Source organism: Macaca mulatta, chromosome 7 (assembly GCF_049350105.2).
Source record: "Macaca mulatta isolate MMU2019108-1 chromosome 7, T2T-MMU8v2.0, whole genome shotgun sequence".
Lineage (NCBI taxonomy): Eukaryota > Metazoa > Chordata > Mammalia > Primates > Cercopithecidae > Macaca > Macaca mulatta.
Genome location: NC_133412.1, coordinates 120,064,784 through 120,089,618, shown reverse-complemented (window position 1 = coordinate 120,089,618; position 24,835 = coordinate 120,064,784). Strand labels below are relative to the sequence as shown.

At 33.3% G+C, this 24,835-nt stretch overlaps 1 protein-coding gene across 1 annotated transcript in view; it reads left to right on the top strand.

Moving 5' to 3' along the window:
• The window catches only part of MDGA2 (MAM domain containing glycosylphosphatidylinositol anchor 2), an 832,021-nt gene extending 826,686 nt beyond the window's left edge, over positions 1-5,335 (top strand). The window contains exon 17 of the mRNA XM_001097544.5: positions 3,400-5,335. Coding sequence (XP_001097544.1) covers positions 3,400-3,488 — 89 coding nt within the window. The 3' untranslated portion in view covers positions 3,489-5,335. The remainder of the gene's footprint in view (positions 1-3,399) is intronic.
• Positions 5,336-24,835: the final 19,500 nt, after the last annotated feature.

The window sequence follows — 24,835 nt, the reverse complement described above, 5'->3', positions numbered from 1 at the left end:
GGCCCGAACCCGGGAGGCGGAGCTTGCAGTGAGCTGAGATCCGGCCACTGCACTCCAGCCTGGGTGACAGAGCGAGACTCCGTCTCAAAAAAAAAAAAAAAAAAAAAAAAAAAAAAAGAACTGCCCAAGACTGGGCAATTTATAAAGGAAAGAGATTTAATTGACTCACAGTTCAGCAAGGCTGGTCAACGCCTAAGGAAACTCACAATCATGGCAGAAGGTGAAGGGGAAGCAAAGTACCTTCTTCACAAGGCGGTAAGGAGAATTGCTGAGAGAAGGGGGAAGTGCCCCTTATAAAATCATCAGATTGGCCGGGCGCGGCGGCTCACCCCTGTAATACCAGCACTTTGGGAGGCCGAGGTGGGTGGATCACGAGGTCAGGAGATGGAGACCATCCTGGCTAACACGGTGAAACCCCGTCTCTATTAAAAAATACAAAGAAAAAATTAGCCAGGCGTGGTGCCGGCCCCTATAGTCCCAGCTACTCGGGAGTCTGAGGCATGAGAATGGCGTGAACCCGGGAGGCGGAGCTTGCAGTCAGCTGAGATCACGTAACTGCACTGTAGCCTGAGCGACAGAGCAAGATTCCGTCTCAAAATACATAAATAAATAAATAAATAAATAAATAAAAATAATAAAGTCATCAGATCTAGTGAAAACTCACTTTCATGAGAACAGTATGGGGGAACCGCCCCCATCATTCAATTACCTCCACCTGGTCTCTCCCTTGAAACGTGGGGATTATGGGGATTATATTTCAAGATGAGATTTGTGTGAGGACACAAGCCTTACCATGTCAGCATAGATGTTTTTATGCCTCCCGTTTGTGAATATAGTGAATATATGTCCTGACTTAGCCAATTTTTTTTTTTTTTTTTTTTTTTTTTTTTTTTTTTGAGACAGAGTTTTGCTCTCACTGCCCAGGCTGGAGTGCAACTGTGCAATCTCTGCTCACTCTGCAATCTCCGCCTCTCGGGTTCAAGTTATTTTTCTTCCCTCAGCCTCCTGAGTAGCTGGGATTACAGGCACGCGGCACCACGCCCTGCTAATTTTTTGTATTTTTAGTAGAGACGGGATTTCACCATGTTGGCCAGGCTGGTCTTGAACTCCCAACCTCAGGTGATCCACCTGCCTCGGCCTCCCAAACTGCTGGGATTACAGGCGTGAGCCACCGCTCCTGGCCTTTTGCCAGCCATTTTAACAGATTCAGCATTGTAAAGAGCCTAAACACATATATTAAGTAATGAAGTAGCCCTAATATGGTCTAATCTCCTATCTGCACCAAAAGCTTGTTTAGTAATTTGATTTTCACTTTATACCCTCTTCTGAATATGACGGTTTAATGATATCTTTAATTTTATTTTTTCATCACAGGTCCATTTTATAATAGAAGAGATATAAATAAAACATGATAAATAATGCACAAAGATTTAGAAGTATGTGTTTAGCTGCTTCTGAAAATCCTCATCTCTGTATTTCACATTTGAAGCTATGAAATCTATAAAATCATTCCTGTTAAAAATGACTGCAATTGAAGGATTATCTTAGACTCATTTGGAATCTTTTATTTTGTGGTCATATATAGAGAAAGTAATCAAACTAAATTTACGCAAATTGCTCATCAATTATTTAGCACATACAAAAGCATGAAAATCTATCTTGTGTAAGTCTAGAGCAAATCAGAGTCTTTGTTAATTTTCTATATTTGGTGAGAAACTATATCAGTCTAGATGTTCAAAGTTAAATGTGTACAATTGTCCACTGATTACTCATATGAACTGAATTGACTCAATTCTTAAGTATTGTCAAAAGACAAAAACTAAGATTTTTATATAACAACGAGCCATTTTGCTCATAGTATCTTGTCATAAACTTAGTATTTCAAATAACATATTTAGTAAAAATTTATCTTTGTGTCTGTCTAGTTCTGCTTTAGAAAACCAGTATCTATACTCAAAAGAACAGTTTTTCTAATGCACAGGAAAACATGTATTCTCCTCAAAGGATAATAGTATTTCTTTTGAATTTCATAGTATGACTGAGTGGCAGTAACATTTTATTAAAGGCAGTTACAACTATATACAGAAATTTTACATTTTCATAATGTAAGCACAAATCTTATAAATAAATTCAATAAATTGAATTAAACTTTTCAAAGGAGGAAAGCAAAGGAAATTATTTACTCCCTAGTGCAGAAAGAAAGCATAACTGATAAAAGTAGCCTGTGAAAGCCCATAGGGACTTCATTACTGTACAAGTTCTATTACAATAGAACATTTTTATAATTAGTTTTTTTCCTCTTAAACTAGCAAGTCCAAGAAATGTGCGGCAGTTTTAAATATGAAAATACCCCCTATATGTATTGGGGATATTTTTATTTAAACTCTATAAATTAGGGGAAATAAATAATCTTAATTGAACAAAAATAATCTATTTGGTATCAGAAAGTTTACAGTTACATTTGTGTCATTTAATTACCATTTATTAAGTTCATTTTGATGACTAGGATTTGATTGATTGATGATTATTAAATGAATATTATATTCTAAGTACAGACCAACCTGAAGGCTGAAAGCCTCTTCCTGATTCCTCAGGCTGCCAATTATTTCCAGGCGATAAATGGAACTATGGTCCACAGCATCCAGATATAAGATTGTATGTCTCCATTGGCAAACTCAACTCTACCCTAGATACAAGTCATTTTGTAACTTTAGCTAGGTTAATGAATTATACCTGTGTTATCCCTCCTCAGTGAGGCATGCACTCTAAGAGGTATCACCTGGACACCAGGTTTTAACAGAAATCCCAATTAAGTAGAACTTTCCAGGCTGATTGGTGGAAGGGATTTTTTAGTTAGAATGGACTTCATCATGCCTCTAAAAGTTAAAGAGAAAATGATTTGTATAATTTATAGATAATGGACTGATCTAAACATGGATAATCTACTAGTTGCAATAGTTAATTTCGGTACACATAATCATCCCTTTCTAGTTTTCATTAAGATATTCTTTCAGTCTTCAAACTTATCCACTTCTGGAAGCTTGAAAAACAAAAATCTTACTTTGTGATTTCTGATAATTTTCTCCATGTTCCTGCTTTCCTAGGGCTAGCAGAACTCTCTAAGATTGAGCTCAACCACAAACCTCTGTGAATAGCTCACGAACAAGTTATCATAGCATATTATATCAATATAAAATCTGTAAATCTTTTTATCAAGTGCCTTACCATATATTCATTTTCCTTTTCACTTCCCTTAGCAATGAAGCTGATAAACAAAACAAAATAAAAATAAATATCTTCCATATACTTGTTTTATTATTCACCCAGATTGTGTTAGTAGCTACGTGAAATGCTTATTCTTCTTTTCTTTTTGTTTGCATTTATTTTCCTTATCTTTAGATTCCGTTGATGGTGCTGTTGGGATTTTGGTTCATATATGGCTTTTTCCCATTATCGTCCTCATCTCTATCTTAAGTCCTCGAAGGTGACCTTATCCTGGCAGAGGCTATAAAAGATTCACCAGGCACTGGCATGAAGAAAGAGTCTTTGTAAATGGACATTGAACAAACAAACTACCAAAGATTCCTCCACTGACTACTGACTCAAAAACAAAATAATAAAAACAAATTTTTTTAAGCACTGGGGATAAAAAGACATCATGGAAGTATAACTTATTCCAAACTAAACATAAAAGATATTCTTGACCTGAGTAGAGAAGAGACCTTCAGGTGCTTTTGTGGCTAAAAAAGATTACAGCGTCATCTGGTTGAACTCTGGAAAAAAAAAAAAAAAAAACGAAAAAAAGAAAAAAAAAAAGAGCTATAGAAATCCTTGTCAAAGCACAAAGTCATGGCTGGTTTTGTTTCAAATGAATAGTTTGCTTGTTACCATGGAAACCTAATGGCCTGCCAACAAAAACCTCACTGTAAACAGGGTACGTGAAGAGCTGGCATTTATTTTCCTTTCGAGAAGGTTTTCATAGAGAATTAAATAAATGTAGGCCCTTTTACCTTTGGCTGTTACCCTTCCTTGAAAATAACCCGAACTCAGAATTATTTAAAGCATTCATGTTTCTCCCCACCTTATCCCCATCCCACATTTATTATTATTATTTTTCTCCCATGGCTAAGCTAGATAACTGTATGCTGTCTCTTTTTGCATGCACTACTATCCAGGATGGTAAACCTGGGCTTACATATTACACAGGCTTATCGGAGTTTGCTTGCGGCCACTTGAACACCCAAACTACGTCATCTGTTCCAATGAAGAAACCAAACCACCATCTTTTATAAATTGCCATGGAAACCAAGTGCCTTCAATGAAACAAGCCTGAATAATTTTCAACTCAGAAGCTTGCACTGCTAAGAGTGGTTTGTGTAAAACTATTTTATAAACAAACTACAGAGCCTAAATGTGCAAATTACAGGCAAGACAACAAAGCCGCTTCTGAAGAAGAAAGGACCGAAGCTGCTGCGTAAGCCCATGCAGACAAGATATTTGTTGTTTAACCTCCTAGACAGCCATGGCCTTTCGGCTTATTGTCCATTAGAAAATTACTTCCATTGAGACCAGACATGGAGCAACACTGTTTTTCTTCCAGGTTATTAAATGGGTCAACCAGAGCAAAAGGTTATTAAGAATACTTAGTGCAGAAAGTGGTAGAACACAAAAGTGATTTTTTTTACTCTAACCTCCATTTGAAATGAAATTGGCCCTAGCTTTAGAGGGAACAAGAAAATGTTTGGGATTGCAGTGCATACTAACTCTACAGTGGAACTGGGCCTGAAAAATCTGGCTTTATTCTAAACTCTGAGGGTAATATGCCTCTGCCCTTTAGTCAGACTCTGTGCAAATTGTGAAATATTATTTTATTATTTTACCAAGATTAAAAAACACTTTTACAAAAAAACAAAAACCTGTAAAAATGATTTTGAGCTACCTGAGGACAAATCATATCTTTAACCAGCCAGTTTTCCAATGCATTGTAAATTTCACTTAAACCTCTTGGTTATGAAAATTTGAAGATCCTTTTCCTTAAATTATCTCAGCTTTTAACTTCATTTAAAAAGACTTTTGTCTAAGAAGAATATTATTATTATATGTTCTCTCAACACCCCAGGATTTAAAAAAACCTGCTTATGCAAGTAATTGGAATATAAGTATTAAATTATAACATTTGCGAGTATTAATATAAAAAGCACAACAAAATGTAGTGGAAAATGACAAAGCTTGATTTTTTAAAACAATTCTGTAGAAATGTTTGTGCAAATTCAGTAATTCAACTTAAAATATAATTTTACAGCTTATGTTCAATAAAGCCTCTTTCCAGGTAAGGTATGACAAGCAGTATGTGTGTTTGTTGAGAAATATTCACTTATCACTAAAATGAAATTAGTTATACAATTTATTGGTTACCATGGGATAAATCTTCAGTGTTCCACATACCTTAATGTCTGCAGAAAGAAATTTTAATAGGAACTCCCTGATGCACTCTCCTATATTTGTAATACATGCAAAAAGCAGTTAAACCTTTGAAAGTTAAATATGAAATATATATGAACCTGGAATTTAATGTCTATTTTCAGTCAGTTCAAAAGGGGACCAGTTTGAATATTTAGGTAATGATGGAATTGATCTGAACCAAGCCCTTTAAATTAAACATAATAAACAAATGAGTTTCATAACTTATTTGAATGAATTAGGCATACTAAAATTTTTTCAGAGTTTCACAGTAACCTAAACACTTTATCAGACCAAAGAGATTCAAGTACACGATATCTGGGGCATTTCTTTTACTTTTTACAAAATTTCTCTTCATCTTGACTTCCATTTTGTGGCAACTAGCCCCTTTTCTCCACTATCTCTTATCAGTAGATCACCCTTTTTAATTGATTTTCTGTACTCTCATTCATGATAGTAGCAATGAAAATGTTTGAGATCTAAAAGGAGACTCAACTCATTGCCTCTCCCTCCCTTGATCTTTAAATTGATTTGAGTGAGGCTTTTGCAAAAAAATAAGAATTAAATAAAAAAAGACTATTTTCAGAATATTTGAATATACATGTGTCCTTTTCCAGTAAACAATCAAATGTCCTATTATCCTAAGTAATCCTGCACAAAGAAACTACTGTAAGAAAAAGTTTCAATCCTCCTACTAAGCATTTATAAAATACTAAAATCTTTCCTACCATCTCAAATAGTAAGAATACACAATGCTTCAGAAGTTGATGAGAACTGGCTGGTACTTCACAAATTAATTTTGATTAATTTTTTTAAAAATTGCAGATGAATGTGAAGAACAAAGGGGCAATCAGAAGAAGTGCAAAGCAATCAGGCTTATTGAGATGGTAATAAAATGTATATCTCAAATGGGTTCTGGATCATTCACATAAACCAACAAACAATTTGAATCAACATTTTTCACTACAGATCATATGTTCAGTTGCTTTAATTGAAAGTACATGGATAAAATGCAGAAATTTTAAAAGACTGGAACAAGTGAAATGTAAATTTTGTTAAGTAACCTCTTCTTTAATGTTAGTAAAAATAATGAAACTTTTAAAACACCCATTTAGCAACTGCCTTCCTTTTCCTAATACTTTTTGTATTTATTATGAACTGGACTCACCAACGTATTTTTCCTTTTCCATTTTGATAACATATTTAAAGTGTAATTGATGCCAATATTTTTTGTTCTTTTATAGAGAGGCACCAGGCAATGGAGTTTTTAATGTTCTGGAAGAAAGAATATACCATGTAATCTCTTATTGCCAGTAATTGATCCCAATTTTAATTTGGAGTATTATTCTATTTCATGGGTTCAAGAATGCTTGTCTCTCTCCATATTAACATCTCTGCAATTGGGCCCATTTTAACTGCAATTGGCAGCATTTCTTTGTAGTGATATGTGAAATGCATCATAGATATAATGAAATTCACTGAAGTCACTAACATTGCCAGAAGTGCCAAACAATGCCTAATGTTACTACTTTTCAACAAACCCTAAAGTGAAAAAAAAAAAACACCCAACCATATTTGTAAGGTTTACATCAAATGCTCACTGACTATGCAGTATTTAAAAATAATGTAATTTTTATGTTGACCATTTAAAAAATCTGAGTCCTCTCTTTAAGTACATTATATATATACCTAGGTTCACTCTTTTTTTTTTCTTTTTCCTGCTACGTGTTTTTTAATTCCACCACAAATCATAATATACCCCTGTTTAAAATGTTTCTTCCTTCAATGTTATTCACAGTACTTTGTCACAAGTTTGGCCTGTCATTAATTTTTCTTAAAGAGATTTGAAAGATGCATGGTGCACCACAATGTCATGCAATAGGCTAAACTAAAGAGGAATTTCATTTCACACATAACGCAGAATTGACTTCGGCATGGCAATGAATTATGATAATTATAACATTGAGAATTACAACCCAGCTAGTCAGTTACATCATGTAATAGAGTAAAAACAATTCCATTCTTTTGTATTTTAAAATATGATGAAATACAAATTACAACTGTATTAACTTTTCACCAAACATGCATTTTTATTTTAAAAACTTTATAATAAACATATGTCAATAAAATGTGTAACTCGAAGAACAATTAATTCATTTAGTTATAAAGACTGTATGAACCTGACTGTGTTGTTTTTCATGATCGATTTTTCTTTGCTCTGATTAGTGATTTGAAAGATGGTGATGGAATAATCTGATTTTTATAGACTGATTTCCAAGTATTCTTGTGAATGCATATTATTTACCACAATACTTTTTTTTTTTTTTTTAATGTGCCTTTCAAAGATCAGGGCCAATCAACAGACATTTAAACTGGAAAAATTTTACCCCAAATTAATTTGCTTCTTGGTTGATGACTACTTTTTACTAATTGCTTCATCTGTGTCTCACCAAAGCAGAAGGTACACTCTTCTTGCAACTGGGTAGTTGATGTCAATGAGGAGTTATTGCATTTTCTGTGAAAACAATAAAATCATAGGGTTCACTCCCAAGCTATTTCCTTTCCTATAATGTTCCCTTTGTGACTAATCAGTTTATTAGTTTTCTTAGTGCTTATTTTTAAAAAGCAATGTCTGGCATTTTCTACTTCTATGTAGGAGAAAAGCTACCACAGAATGATCGGAATTTTTTTCAAATCTAATATAAAACGTTCTTTGCCGAATATGCATAATATTTATCAGTAAACATGTATGTTGTTATTACACAGAAAAAGAAAGACTAAAGACTTGAAATCTTTATGTGAACTATGTCAGTTCTGAATCAATCCATATGTTCATGTCTGCTTAGAAAAATAAGCGAGGCTTAGAGAGGGAGAAATATTCCATATATTTGTATATGGATGACTTTATTAACATATTAATTTAAAGCTTAATAAATTAAGAGTGCGGATATCACTACCCTGAACGTACATTGAACATATTGAAATTAGGGAACTGGAATTCAAAATGTTGAGTAGGGCAGAGGTTAAACACTGGGTAGAAACTGAAATAGTTTTCTCGAGGAAATATTTACAACTGATTGAATTTAGTTTCAATTGTACTAATTTTCCATGAGTTGAGCTAAAATGTATTCTTATTTTTCAATAAAACAATGGGAAATTCTATAAAATAGGGATTAGCTTGTTAGTTTCAGTTTGTTTTTGTACTCTTAATTGTTGTCCTGGGTTTCCAGGATGTCATTTTTATTTCTTGAGTTTCATCAATATATTTAAATGTGTAAGTTTAATCAAATATACATTGTATTAAATTTATATTGAATATTAGTTTCATTTCAAATCTCAAAGTTTAGATTTAATTTCATTTTCCTTTTGATATTTTCCTCCTGCTAAATAGTTTCAGATAGCTGTATGTTATTTTCCCTTGGATTTTTTTTTCAATAAATGAAATTATGTTAAATACTCTATTAGTGTTTTGGGGAAATTTCTACTGTCAATAGCACTTAAGTTAGAAACAAAAAGATATTTAGAAGAGCAATTATGTTTGCAATTTAAGATAAAAATGCCATCATTTCTCTCACTTTTGAAAAGCTTTTATAGACTCAACACTGCAGTGAGCACAATTAGCCCATTAAGATATGTGTGGATTTTTACATCCTTTCTATGGGATCATTTATAAGATTGTGTTAAACAAGCAGGCACTAAAATCTTCCTGAATTAATGTGATTTAAGAATTATAACTCAGTTTAGTAACTCTGGGCTTCTGTATGATAGGTGAAATAATTGTGGTTTAATGGTGCTAATGTTATTCAGGAAGATAGTTTTAATCACATATTTCATGGGGACACTAGGCTAAATGTGAGTTTTCTGGGAGAAACAAATAATGTTGCTTGACAATGATTGAATGAACCAAAGCGTAAAGAGAATTCTAAAAATTAACTTGCGTATCATTGTTTCCCTACTGACATTTTAGCTTAATTTTATCTTTATTTTTGGTATTACATATCTAAATAAATCTAACAAATTTTGGAAATGCAGGTACAATTAACATTAACAGACTCATTGACAGTGTTCAAAAGTCAACCCCCCAACTGCTTTCTAACTGTGCGTTAATTACTGTTTATTTTTCATATGCTTTTTTAGTTGAATAGTCTTTAGTTGTCTACATACTTGCTTCCCCAATGAAACTGTAACCTCTTCCATCGCAAGGATGTGTCATTCACATCTTCAGTAGTCTCTATTGAACCTAGGTAAATTGTAAGTCAGGGTTCTATGGAGACTACTGAATTAATGATTATTGAAATAATTTATGATTTAGAGTCATATTTAGACCAGAATTTTTTCATTTAACCTAAAAATAAGCAGCAACTTCATCTTTCACTAATGAGATCAATGTAATTTCATAGACAGAAGAGATCTCCTGTATATTGAGAAAAAATTAGAAGCCAACTGAAGAAACAGTTTAACCATTTGCAACATAATTTACTAGCACTTCTTACTTTTACAGAAAACAATCGTATTTCTTAATAAAAGAGCAAATGTCAATGTTTCTGCAAAGAAAATCATTGTATATTTAAACTAAGGAAAATTAGATGAATTCTGTATATTTTGTGTTAGATATCATAATTATACATGAAAATAATACTTTAGGGAATCTCTATAACTAAAATGTATTAATTATAGAATATTATGCTTCATTTTACATGAGTAGGATCATATAAGCTCCAACTAAATTCAAAGTCTTAGCTCCTTTCTAGTGTTCCTTGCAGTATATATTTCTTGGGATCTAAACTTGAAGTGTAGTATACTCAGACATGCAAATATTTTTCAGAGTTGTATGATAATTTGAATTGTAAAACAAAATTTTTAAATTAAGACTATTTTGGGATAATAGTTCATGCAGCAGAAACTAGATCTTATGAATGGAACAAAATAATAAGAAACAAATTATTTTTCAAAATTGGAAACAGCCTTGAATAGAGAGGACTATTAATTTTTATTATTTTAACTTGTTTCTGCCTTGAATTACATTTTTTTTTTTTTTTTGAGACAGAGTCTCGCTCTGTTGCCCAGGCTGGAGTGCAGTGGCCGGATCTCAGCTCACTGCAAGCTCCGCCTCCCGGGTTTACGCCATTCTCCTGCCTCAGCCTCCCGAGTAGCTGGGACTACAGGCGCCCGCCACCTTGCCCGGCTAGTTTTTTGTATTTTTTAGTAGAGACGGGGTTTCACCGTGTTAGCCAGGATGGTCTCGATCTCCTGACCTCGTGATCCACCCGTCTCGGCCTCCCAAAGTGCTGGGATTACAGGCTTGAGCCACCGCGCCCGGCCTTAAATTACATTTTTTAATTTTCAAAACTAACACAATTTAACAGGTTGATGAGTCCAAAATATAAGGATTGTATGGTGCTAATATATGGCAGCCAAATAATAATTATTAAGTAAATGAAAAATAAGTAATACAATGTCTGTTTGGAATTTTTAATGAAAGAAACATACATCTTTCTTTTTTCAGATTTTGATAGTATCTTGTACAAGACTGAGATTTCCAATGTATCCAAAAGGCTTTTCCAATACAGTCGTATCTGGGCATGCTAGAAGGGTACCCATTCTGAATCAATGCCCCCACTACAGAATATGATGCAATTATTCTGCAATTTCTCACTCAGTTATCCATTCCTTCATCCTTAGCGTTACTTTTTTCCATTTAGTCTTCTTTTAAACTACAAATACTTTCATAAGACAAAGATATTAGTTCCTAATAATATGGGGCACATTTTATCAGATCAAAATCTTCCAATAACTAGAATAATAGACTGAGAAAACTTACCAGGAAGGACTAGGAAAAAGAAGGAGAAGCATGCTAAAAGAAGATGTATAGGACTTGAAAGACTACATTCATTTCATAATTTTCCTGAGAGTAGGTTCAGATCGCATACCCAATGCAGAAAATGTAGATAGAATGAGAAGAATGTCCACCTGTCAGATATATGCAGCAGATCAAAGAACAGAGTTGTAGAGTTTATAGAACAGAATCACAGACAATGAAGTCACAGAGATGGGAAAATATGAATAGGTATGGATAATGTAGTTTAAAATGAAGTTAGTTAAATGAGTGCTCACATCAGTACAAGAGAGACAAAAGGAAAATTTTGTAATCAAATGCATTTGGTAGAGACAGAATCTAGAAAGTGAAAATAAAGTATTCAAGTAAGTTTGAAAAGGAGTTGCAATAAACACATTTGCAAATATTTTACCGCATGATCTTCTTGCTTTCTCTTCTTTCCTTTTCAGTGACTATTTACAACTTGACTTCTCTGTCCACTTTCTCCTTACTGTATTATGTGAAGTCGCATTATGTAGGTTAGTTTAGAGTAAATTTTACTTTAAGACGTATTTCAACAAGCAAGTTCCTGTCTCAGAGTGCTTCTGCTCACACTTTTACTTTAGCGCTTTCTCATTAAGTAATTTTAATCAACTTATTTAATGTTCCTACAACTCAGCTTTTTTCTCCTGTAAAATAGGGATAATAGCAAGAGTAATAATATGGTATCTCACAGGATTCATGGGAGGCTCAAATAAGATAATCTGTGAAAAGCACTTAAATAATTTCCTAGAGCATAGCAAGCAATAAAGAGCACTCTTTATTGATATGCTTCCTATTATTAGAGAAAGAAAAAGAAGAATATTGAAAATCATGATGTCTGTTACAATGCGCATGTGCCAAGTTTGGAAATGAGCATCATCAAGTTATTTCTACTTTCTCTAATAATCTTACTTCAAGCCCATGCTTACACTTACACTCATACACACACAGCATTTACATAACGATTTATCATTTTCAAAGTGTTCTGAAACTCATTATTTTATCTGTTCATGGGTTAGTAACTTACACACAGTATATGTGATTCTACATATGATGGAAGACTTAAGATTTTTTTTTTTTCCAGAACTCTGACTCTTACGGCATGTAGAAGGGCACCCTTTCATGTGTGACCCCGGAGCGAAAAACAAACAAACAAACAAACAAACAAAAACAGTGCTTAATAAGCAATGTCTCTTGTATTTTAATATCCAGTGAACCTGCATACATTAACACATCTAAAGCAACATTATTTTACGTAGCATGAAGAAGAAAAAAAAATCTGTTTTTATTGTGATTACGGGAACCACCAGTTTTACCAGTTAGTCCTATTTCAGAGATGTTAAAGTGTTCTTAAAAATTAAACATTAACTGGCCGGGCGCGGCAGCTCACGCCTGTAATCCTAGATCTTTGGGAGGTCGAGATGGGTGGATCACCTGAGGTCAGGAGTTCAAGACCAACCTGGCCAATATGGTGAAACCCCGTCTCTACTAAAAATACAAAAATTGGCTGGATGTAGTGGCAGGCACCTGTAGTCCCAGCTACTTAGAAGGCTGAGGCAGGAGAATCGCTTGAACCCAGGAGGTGGAGGTTGCAGTAAGCTGAGATTGTACCATTGCACTCCAGCCTGGGCAACAGAGCAAAAACTCCTTCTCAAATAAATAAATAAATAAATAACATTAAAATTGATAAAATATGGTATCATTTATAATTATTCCAGATACTTCATTCGAGCCTCATAGAAAACCTGCTTTGTGTATTAGAATGCAGCCAGATTGGGACTTTAATGTTAATCAAAACCTCCTAGGATGGTTGTTGACAATTCAGATTCCAAGGTTTTGGCACTAGAAGTTTAGAGTCAATAGAGATGCAGGAAGGGAGAGGGCCTAGGTTTTAAACAAGCTGCTTAAATAATTCTGATGTATATGATCAAAAAATCAGAATTTGGTAAACATTGGTATAGTGGAAAGAATATACATTCAAATCCGGATTTCACCATTAGTAGCTGTGTGACTTTATGTAGATGGTTTAAATTATCTGTTACTTAGTGTCTCTTGGACACATCGTAGAACAGTCTGGAGCCAGACTGCCTGTATTCTTCCTTATACAATTTCCCTCCATTCCTTCAGGTGTAAAAGGGGGTAGTATGTTGTCTAATTTATGAGCTAATATATGTAAAACACTTAGAACATTACTGGTAAATAAGAAGTGCTACATAAGTGTTTACTCACCTGTAAAAAAAGGCACAGCAATAATAATACCCATCTCATAATGCCATGATGATTAAATGAGGTAATGCATATCAGGTGTAATATTTAGCAAAGAAACCATTTTGGATTTTTTCCCCAAAATAATGGCTTAATGCAGTAATCTATCTTCTAAATAGTTTTAAATTTTTGTTCATGAATAACCCTTTTTTTAACCTTGTTTTATCTTGAGGATAGACAAGGAAGAATTTTCCACGACATTTTAATGATGCAAATATTTTCATATTGTTATGTAACTGACATAAATTATATTAGCCCTCAAATGAAGTAAGTTCTCTGGTATTACTTTCTAATATAAATGACTTTTGAATAATCATGCTTATTTTAGAATGTAAAAGTTAGAAAAATTAGACATGTATTAGTGAATAAGCACAAGTTTGGCATTCTTCAAAAGTTAATCATTAATATTTATATATGTACATATATTATAGACAGAAATGTTGCTAATTTGTAAAAATTTAACCTTTTATTTTGACATAGATTTACATGCAGTTGTAAGAGATAACACAGAGGTTTCATATACACTTTACCCATTTTCCCCCAATGATAACTTTTAAAACTGTAGTACAATATCACAAACACATTGACATTGATACAATCCACTAATCTTGTTCCCCAGGTTTATTTGTGCTTGCGTGTAAGTGTGTATTTAATTCTGTGTATTTTAAACACATCCGTAGGTTCATTATCCATCACCACAGTCAATACACAACAGTTCAACCACCACAAGGATTGCTTTAGTGTTGCCTTTTGACAATACATCTCCCTTCAGCCAGCCAATTCTATACCACTGGCAACAATTAATCTATTCTCCATTTCTACAGTTTTGTCAATTCAGGAATGTTACATAAATGTATCATACACTACGTAAATATTGGGGAGTTGCTTTTTTCAGCCTAATTTCCTGGAGATTTATCCAAGTTGTGGTATGTATCAATAGATTGTGCCTTTTTATTGCTGAGTAATATTGTGTAGTATGCACGTACTACATTTTGTGTAACCATTTACCCATTGAAGGACATCTGGATTGTTTCCAGTGCAGGGCTATTATAAATAAAGCTGCTATGAACATTCATGTACACATTTTTGTGTGAACTTAGATTTCCATTACTCTGAGATAAATGTCCAGGACTATAATGGCATGCAACATAGTAGTTGCATGTTTAGTTGCATAAGAAACTGCCAAATTGCTTTCCAGAGTAAGTATATCATTTTGCATTTCTGCCAACGATGTATGAGTGATCAAATTTCTGTACATTCTCACCAACATATGTTATTGTCACTGTTTTGTTTTTGTTTTAACTATTCCGATAGGTGTATAGTAATATCTCATTGCAATTTTAGTTTGCATTTTCCTAAAGGCTAATAAAGTTGAACATCTTTTCATTTGCCATCTGAATATCCTCTTCTGTGAAATGTCTAACCATGTCCTTTGTTTGTTTTATAATTGCATTTTTAAATTGTTTAGTTTTGAGAGCTCTTTTTATATTCAACATCAAAGTCATTTGCCAGAAATGTGTTGTTCAGATATTTTCTCCCTGCCTGCACCTTGTCTTATCCTTTTCACATGGTATTTTGCAGAGAGAAAGTTTTTAGTTTTGATAAGGTCCAAATTATTTATTTTTCCTTTATGGATTGCGTTTTTTTGATGTAAAGTCTAAGGATGCTTTGTCTAGGCTTAACTACTAAATATTTTCTTCCCGTTGTAATTTTCAAATCAATGTTGCCCTTATCTTAAAATAGAAAATAAAACAAATTTTTAGACTTGTATTATGTTAGGTACATTTATTTTAGCTCAAAGTACTGGCTTTTTTCATAGCAATGATGAAATATGTAAAATTATCAAATGTGGTCAAAAGTTAGATATTTTAAGTATTAAATCTAAATTTAGAAGGTAACATTTAATTATATATTATCTGACATTCCATAGAAACATTCGTTTAAGAAGAAGAAAGTTGCCTCTCTTTATCCCAAAACATACCCACAGATTATAACCTTGAATTTTTTGAAGTACCCTTTAATATCACTATAGGAATTATATCATGTAAAAAATCAGACAGTCATACAAATAATTATGTACAAGGATATTGTGGTAGTTTATAATGTTGAAAGAAATGGAAACGATCTAATTGCCCATCAGAAAGGGAGCATGACATAAAGCATGTGTGCTCTTATATCTACTCCAGCTTTAATAGCACAGTGCATCCTGAGGACAGCTGACTGCATGAGAGATTTTTTCAGGAACCAGGACCTATCCATGATTGTGATTCAAAAGTGTCAGACATTTACCACCACCACAACCAGACACTCTCCTGTTTCCCCACCCTGCACCACAGCCTTGGATCAACTCCTCAGATTTCCATCCCTGAGAGAGAATAGCTCTGAGGAGCCTGTTTTATAGACACCCAGAGTTCTCCAGTGAGACCAAGTTTATTACTCACCATGGTCCCTGGATCAAGAGCAATCCTTTATTGGTTGTCTTAACTCCCTTTCTCGTTTCCTCCCATCTCAAAATTTACTGGCATCACCATCCAGATAAAATACTGCATTGAAAGAACAATGATTTATTTGTAGAATAGAGAAGCAAGAATCTGTTTAAGAAAATGGGCTCAAACTTAACATCGGATATATGTATTGACATATAAATATGTCCACTATATATCGTTTAGCTAAAAAATACATAAAGTTATATGTCATCTGATACATTTATAAAAACATGTATACCCTAAACTGCTAGGATTCTTCCTGCCTCGTAGATATAGTGAAGCAGTTTCATTTTTTATTCATTTTCTATTCTGGGTTCCTTTTTTTTTTTCCCCCTACATTGAACATATGTTAGTTTTGTTGTCTTAAAAAAGGAAGGAAAACACCTGATGAGAGAAAAGGAAGAAAATTGTTCAGTGCAAGGAAAGGTTTTCTTTGGAGTTTTTATTTTTCAAAAGTGAATCTTTTCTAGATTTGGCCTAGGAAATAAAGCTTTAGGCATTCTACAAGGGAAGTATAATACAGTAAGGAGAACCACATCTGCCTAGTGAAGTCCTAGGGATGTGCTGGGATACAGAAAACAGGATAATTATCAAAGGCAAATATCACTTAATGGTGCACATTGGCAGAGGAAATCAAGTAGGTTGAAAAGCCAAATTATGCTCTACTTGGTGAAGCATACTTAATTCAAAGTTTAGGCTGGGAATATTAGTTGGAAGAAAAGAAAAAATCTTGATTGTGAGTTCATGAAAACTATAATATGTGTATTAATGACTGGTAACAATGACGAGTTTAAATGCCAGAAGAAACATGTAGAATTTCTGTGTTAGAATATAATGGACATGTGCTTAAGACTACTTTCCCACTTTTATCCCTTCTTTCCAGTACACTAATTATTTGTTGATCTCAGTTATAGTCTCTCAATTGTATTTATTTGTTCTGGAAAATAGTACACTGCATATGAAAGTAATCGCCATCACAGTGAATGCATTTCTTTTCATCTCACTGGCCTGGCTAGCTCTGTTGATTTGGGCATGTGGTAATGAGGCCAGTGCTGTAGATTCAAACCCCATCCTAATTAGCTATACATGGAGAGATGAACTCCATGGAAAAACCTGCTACTCTTGGCCAAACATCGGACCAATGCTTATTCTCAGTCAGAAATGGGACTAAGATTGTGCAGCTAAATTGATGGTTTTCATTACCGTTATTGAATAAAAATATCAAAACTTTGTTTTTCACTGGTGTATTAATACCCTATGCTTCTCCAGTATTCCCCTTGTCTGGAATGGCAGCAACAGTCACTAAAATTTAAGGCAGAAAACTGGGAATCAACCTTGATACCTCCACATTCTTCATTCCCTCTATTCAATCAACCATCACATCTATTTGTTTTGCCTCCTGAATATATTTCAAATCTATCTTGTCATGTCTAATGTCACTACCCCAGACTAGGTTACCATGTACTCTTGCTAGAATATTGCAATAACTTCTTCTTATAGACCTTTACAACCAATCCTGCCATCTCTAGTCATTCTCTGTTATACCTTATGTGACTGTCTTAAAATGCAAATACTATACACATTCTCCTTCTTAAAGCCTTTTAAAATCTTCCCATTGCTCACCAAATAAAGATGAATTCCTTAAAGTAGGACATAAAGCCTGTATGACCTGGTTTCTTCTCACCAATCCAGCCTTATATCTCCCGTTTGGTGGGCACTTGGTACTCCCCAGGACATATCATATTTCATAATCTATCATCAGATTTAAATAAAGAAATGAATGATTATCCTACCACCTTCACTCACGTTGCTTCAGAACTTTTTTTTTTTTTTTTTAGTTTCCCTAGTGCCACCTCCATACTTAGGGTTGTGTCTGCTTTTGTTTTGTCTCCTAATGCTCTAAACCCCTCTTCCTTTGTCCAGTTCATTCCTGGTCTCAGCTTATACATGCAAACCTCTGAAAATCCTTTCTTTATTATTTAGGCCAAATAGGTTTTTTTCTATTATATTTACCCTTTCCCTTAGAACATTCCTCAAAAGTTTAATGAATATTTGTGTGTTTTATTATTGTCAGTTAATTATCAGCTTATTACACTGTAAGCTCTAGGAAGCCAGAGGAAATATGCTTGTTTTGCTTACCTTTAAAAAAATTCATAGGAGGGTTTCGAATATTTGTTAAAAGACAATGAATGACTATATTTCCCCTCTATTGATCCCTTAGAAGCCAAGTCCAAAGATTTCCCCAAAGATTCATTCTCTTCAGTTATTTTAGACTGTTCATCACACTTTTTAATTTTGAAATTAAAACATGTTGGTGTTACTATGTTTGCTGGTTTTTCTTAATTGTTTTGAGTAGTATCTGTTGCTTCACATACCACCTATTTCTTCTTTTATCTTCAACTGTGGCTATTTTCCATAGATCTATGTTCATCCCACCCATTACAAGAACTATATCTCAATAGATAATATCCAAACTGACTTCAATCTCCCAGACTACATTTGTTATATAGATTCAAAATTTATGATGAATCATATACGCTACAGTCCAAATCAGAAACCAGTTTCCTCTTCATCACTAAAAAACGTTTTTTCTCCTAAATTGTGATATTCTTCTGAATTCTCTATCTTGGTTAATTTGGTCACCATTATGCTCCCATTTTTCCAGTCAACTATGTTCAAGTATATTCAAAACCCATAGAATCATCTTTGCCTCCATATGTTGTATCCAAAACTTAATCAATATTGCTTCCTTATTCTGTCATCTCTAACCCTTTTAAAATTTCATTCTGCTTTCAGAGAAATTCAGACAGAACCTGTCTTGACATTGTAACAGCATACTAACTCATGTCATTACCCTTGTACCCGAGATTCATCATCACAACCGTGTGAAATCTGTCCTCCTAAAGATAGTTTTACTCCTTTACAAGAATGTGGAGCCTCAAATATTTTGGTCCCCTGCTCAGGGATCCTTAGTATCTACCTATTGTATGCTGACTAAGGTACAAACTCCTAAGTGAGTACCCACAATTTTTCTTAAATGTTTATAATATATCTTGCCAGATTACTATGCATTGAAATTTTCCTGAAAAGCATACTCTCCACTGAACATATTCACACTTTCTAAATTCTTTAAGCTTTATCTTACTATTCCACTTGACTTAAGTGACTTCTAGCTTATGATCTTGAGGTAGGAGTCCTACTCATTCTTGAACATTCGTGTCAAATGCTACTTTTTATTCTGATAACTTTCTTGAACTCCATAACACATTTTGGCAGCTCTTTTATGAATACTTTGCTTTATATCATAACTATTAGGTCCTTGTCTTATTTCCTTAATGGAGACTGTAAGCTCCTTGAGAGCAGGTATTATTTCTTATTAGTTTTATGTTCCCAGTCATGCAATTTCAAAGATTGGCATATACCAGGTGCTCAATTAATATTTGTTGAATTAAACTAAATATATAGGAAACCAGACTAATAAAAATGTACATATATAGAAAAGATTCAAGAAATCATTAAAATTTGTACATCAGAATGTATAGAATAAAGACTTTATTGTTCCTGCTGTATCATTTGTTTTATTATAAGATTTAATATTATTAATGCTTATAGGATTTGTCTTCAAATTATCTAATAAAACCTTAATGTGATATTCCCAAATGTTCTGTGAAATAGTCAGAATAAATAATAGAATATTCATTCTAAAGATCAGCAAACCGGAGTAAGAGATTTTATAACAGACCTACTAAGGCCCCAAAACGTGATGCGCATAGAACTAAAACCAGGGTCTTTTAACATTCATCACCATTTTACACTGTCTCATAATCCCAGTAATATTTATTTGCAAATATAAAATGAATTAATGTATCAATGGTGTTTGATAGTTTAATTTTTTTATCTAAAGGCATAATATATGTAAACATATTCTGAATATTCTTAAAGATGAAGGGAAGACTGACAAAACTAATGCAAAAACAAGAAATGGCAATAATTAGAATTTATTAGTTATTTATAATTATATAGGCACACATGCATAAAATTAGGAATACATGTTTATGCATATACATATATGTATGTGTATATGAATATATATGCACACACAATTTGTTGTAAATGTATGTAGATAGATCAGCACATATACATACATAGCTTATGACTGAAAATTCTAGGTACCTAATTATTTCTCCCAAACATCTTATAATTTAGAATAAATGTTGTGAGAATTATCTCTCAGAAGCTAAACTAATTTCTTGACGAGGGATCATGAATCTGTATATAATATAGAAGTTCAAAGGGGAAGAAAATTGGAAAATATTTACATTCTTCTCAAAATTTGACCATGTTCATTCTAGTTTGAAATTATCTGTAATGTATCAGCATAAACTAAGGTTCATATAACTGCAGCCACTTCAATTATTTTAGTGTTATTTGTACACAGCAGTCTTCACATGAATAAGTCAGATTCAAATCCCCTTGTGACACTTTGCATTTTGGATTCAGAGTCATGTTGAAAATTGTACAAGGAAGACATGGTGTTTAAACTTCAATAGTCTTCTTCATTCATCCTTAGCATTGAATACAGGCTCAAGGGAAGAACTGGAATTTCCATGGTAATAATATGAAATGTTTTCATATCAAAAACATATAAAAGACTTTTCTGACACACTAAGTACTTGGTGTGACTAAGAGATTTAAGTGCAAGTGCGCTGATATTGCTAAAGAAATGACATGACTTAGTTGTAAGGAAAATCTATTTGTAATTTCCCTTCACCCCGTTTGTCAAGAAGTACTATGACTGTTTCCAATTGGCTACAAATATTAAGAAGGAATTTCTAGACTGTTAATTCTATGCTGAAACTGAGTAGAGATAAACTTCATAAAGGCAGAATTCAAGTAAGGAAGTCAAATAAACAGGATTAATGTTTTTATTTATAATGAATACGCAAAGGAGAAGGTCATGCCTCTTCTGAAAAGATTTCCCAGTATTGCTACTGCTAATTTCTTTGAATAAATTTATTTTCTGTCCCAAAGAATAAGCCTAGAAAAATAACAATTTTGCAACTTGATAGTGTAAGAGCAATGTCCTACATGAAACATAATTTCTGTTAGAAAGGAAAAGTTTGTTCTAAGAAATATTTGCTGACAAAAGGAACATTTAAGTCTTTTAAAAGTAGTTTAAATGATATTATTTGTTTTGTTGAATTTCTCTGAGTTTTTTTGTGGGTTTTTTTCCTACATTTGGATTTATATTCTTTTTAATTGTGAGTTGATTGGGTGCTTAGTATTGAGGGAAAGGCAGATGGGTTGCATGTACTAACTAGAGTATAGGCCTTACAACTCAGTCATGCTGGAGTTAGACTATTCTGCTTTCTTTTTACTTCTGAATTCATTTCTTCAAGCATGCATGAATTTCACAGAACTATAGAGTATGCTCTTACAAGTTAGGCATGCTGCTTAGAACTTGGAATGCAATGTGAACAAGATGTACGACACTGCCCATTCTCAAGTTAATATCATCAATTTAAGTGAGCTTTTGTTTTTTTATATTTAAGGCAATCTAGTCTCAGTCTTCTTGGTGGGAAACAGTAATAAATCTTGAATGAAATATTTACGTGCATACTTGCAGTAGCTCTATTCAATTCTCAGTAAAATGTTTCTTAAATATACCCCACCCACCCAGTATTTGTGAATGTTGGATCTACTCTTGGTTTTGCATTGCAACATTAAGGAGAATCACATTGAAAATAAGATAAAACTCTGCCTCCACAAACTACTCTTAGCCCATGAACCCAGTATCCCTTTATTTGGTGAAACTGCTATAGTGACAAAATATGGTGGTCGTGAATGGAGGGAATGCAGACACTCTGGAGAAAGGATGCTGTGAGGCTCTGTCAAAGTCAGTTGCTCAGAGCCCTCACTTCTCTCAGATCTGATATTTTGCAAAATCATTAGTTAGAGCTATAAGGCAAGTGTATTAAAAATTCTGGGGGTATAACATAAGCAAACTATCTTTTTGTGAGGTTAGCTCTGACCCAAAACCTAAATTTAATTTCAAAAAAGAAATATACTTACCAGGAGCTTAACAAAATCTGTGATGCTGTGCAGTCAATTGAGAAAGAAGTTATATTTAAAGAGTCTTTGGGTAAATATGCCCATTTCTAAAGAAGCTATTACAAGCCTGACTTTCTTTATCCTTAAGTAAATTAATACTTATCTGATTAGCTATTGCAAGCAAACCTTCCAGGGTTGTGTTGCAAGTATAAAGGAAAAATAACCTAGAAATAACATCATTGGATTTAGAGGACTACCTGTATTTTGTTTCAACCACATTGTGTCCCCAATCTATAGAAATTTCCGCAGATTGAATGATTCTGTAAAGTGACAATTTTCAGTGATATTATAGTTAAAGTTGTTTCATTTTTGTTTAATCAATTTCTAAGTTGTAATAAAATGGTTCTATTCACAAATGTAATGGGCTTTTTTTAAAATGATGGGTTCAAGAATGTATCTGTCTTCCTATTCATTTGATAATAAGAACAACAACAAATCAGTGGCATCTATGAGCCAGGCATTGTTCTATGTGTTAAGAACACAACAGGATAAATGACAAAAATACCTACACTTATGTAGCTTACGTTCTAATAGAAGTATAAACCACCACCTGTGCCACCACAAACAAAACAAAATATACTGCTTTACACGTTGAATTGTGACAAGTGCTATGAATAAAAAATAATAATAAAGCCAGGGAGAAGGAAAGCATTGGAATTTTAAGATGTTGTAAGATGATTTGCTCTTCATAGGTTTAAGAACAGTTTAGGAAATTAATTGAAATGATGTATGACAAAGAAATAAAGAGAAAAAAAGCATTCATTTGTATCAAATGAAATGAATGAAAATTACCTAAAAATAAATCTTTTTTCTTTCTTTCTCCCCTAATAGGAGGAACAGAAAAAATAAAAATCAAGAATTGCACATGTATAGAAATAATTCAAAATCAGATATCTCTCAAACAACTATGCTAGGATTGAAAACAATAACTGATTTTTAATAGAATTTTAAAATATAAAAATTGTGATATTAAAATTCATATGAGGTGTGTTGATTATTGTACATATCTCACTTCTCTTATGCACCATATTTTGTTTTAGAAGATGGATAAAAGGGGCTATTTGCAGGTAAGCTCTCACACTTTCGCTATAAAAAAAATTAGAGATGTATTTACCGTCATTTACAACTTCTGATGTGTTAAATACCTTTAGAAAGAAGAAAATTATTACATCAAAAATTGAATTGCTGTCTATAATAAGTAGCGTGAACATTATAGTTAGTATCCAAGCAATTACCTTACATTTAGAACACTTAAATCTTTATAGTTCTGTGTGAGTTACTTGCAAATTAACTCAGTTTTTGTTATATATTGTTTACCAATTCAAAGCTGGGTGTTCAGATTATTTACTTAATCTGACCAATGTTTTCTGATTTTGACTCCTTGTCTCTCTCTCCAAAAGGCACATACATATGAAAAATAAGTTTCATAATTTTAACTCTAATTGATTTCTAAATATAGAGAAGTCAATTGCCTTTATCTTTAAACTCTTCTCCAATCTGTATTTCCAGAGAAAACATCCAAAATTTTAGAGTCCAACTCCTATCTTTCTTTGCTTGATTATCTGTCTTGAATCTGATCAGTAAGCAAATTCTACCAGTAAGTTATTCTTCCCATGTCTTTGCATTACTGATTTTATTAATATATCCTTTGCTCTCTTGACTATAAACTTCGCTCATGATATCTTCCTTTCCAAGGTATCTTCTTTCCTTTCTGCACAAAATGGCCTTATGCATACATATTCGTTTTCTTAAATTCTAGGTTTTCAATACGCTGTCTTTTGCTGTTTTCCACTAAAATATCTTTATTATTTTATGTTCATGTGGGCTTGTTCCCTCATCACTTATTAGCATGGCTTATATTATTTTGTCTTGCTCTAATTTAATATTACGTTTTATCGATTTGAATCTTGGCAAATGCTGAGCATTTTAGGAAAAGAAAGCCCTAGAATTCTTCCTGTCCTCTGAGATGAGTGGACATTGGGGGAGACAGCTATTACTGAAGGGATCAAAGTTCAGTCTAGCAACTCAAAATTTAATCACCCTATCAGACCCAATTTATGTGTTCCCTCTTCCATGATGCACTTCTTAGCTGAGTTAGTTTTGGCTTCCTCAATTTTCCCAAAATATACTCTAACTACCTAATTTGTTTATAAGTACTCTTTAGACATCTGTCTTCTCTCTCACACTGTGAACTCCTTATTTAAATTTATCCCTAGAACAGTGTCAAGCACAAAGCATTTACTAATTAATTGGTTATTAAATTAAATTCCATTGAATTACAGCACAAACAAAGATCCAAATGGCAAGAATGTTAACTTGGGGCTAAGCCCCAACATTTTGAGTCAGGGTTCCTTAAATCTTTCTGTCTAATACTAGCTTCGTGTGGGGCTGAGTTTAGAGTTAGTTGTTTTCGGTTGTAGAAAAAGGAACAATCTAGAGCAGGTATTCTAAGAAATATGAGAAGCTACAAAGTTGGGAAAAATATTGATAATAAAGAAAGAGAAAAAGTAGTTTATAATGTCTGAGAGGAGAGAAGATGTGGAGAGACATGCTATGCATATAGATGATAGAACCCCACAGATTTCTGCTGAGCTACCTTGTAATCACAACCAGAACTACGAGGTCTGCTTTGAGGCAGTCTGTATTCTCAAGTCTT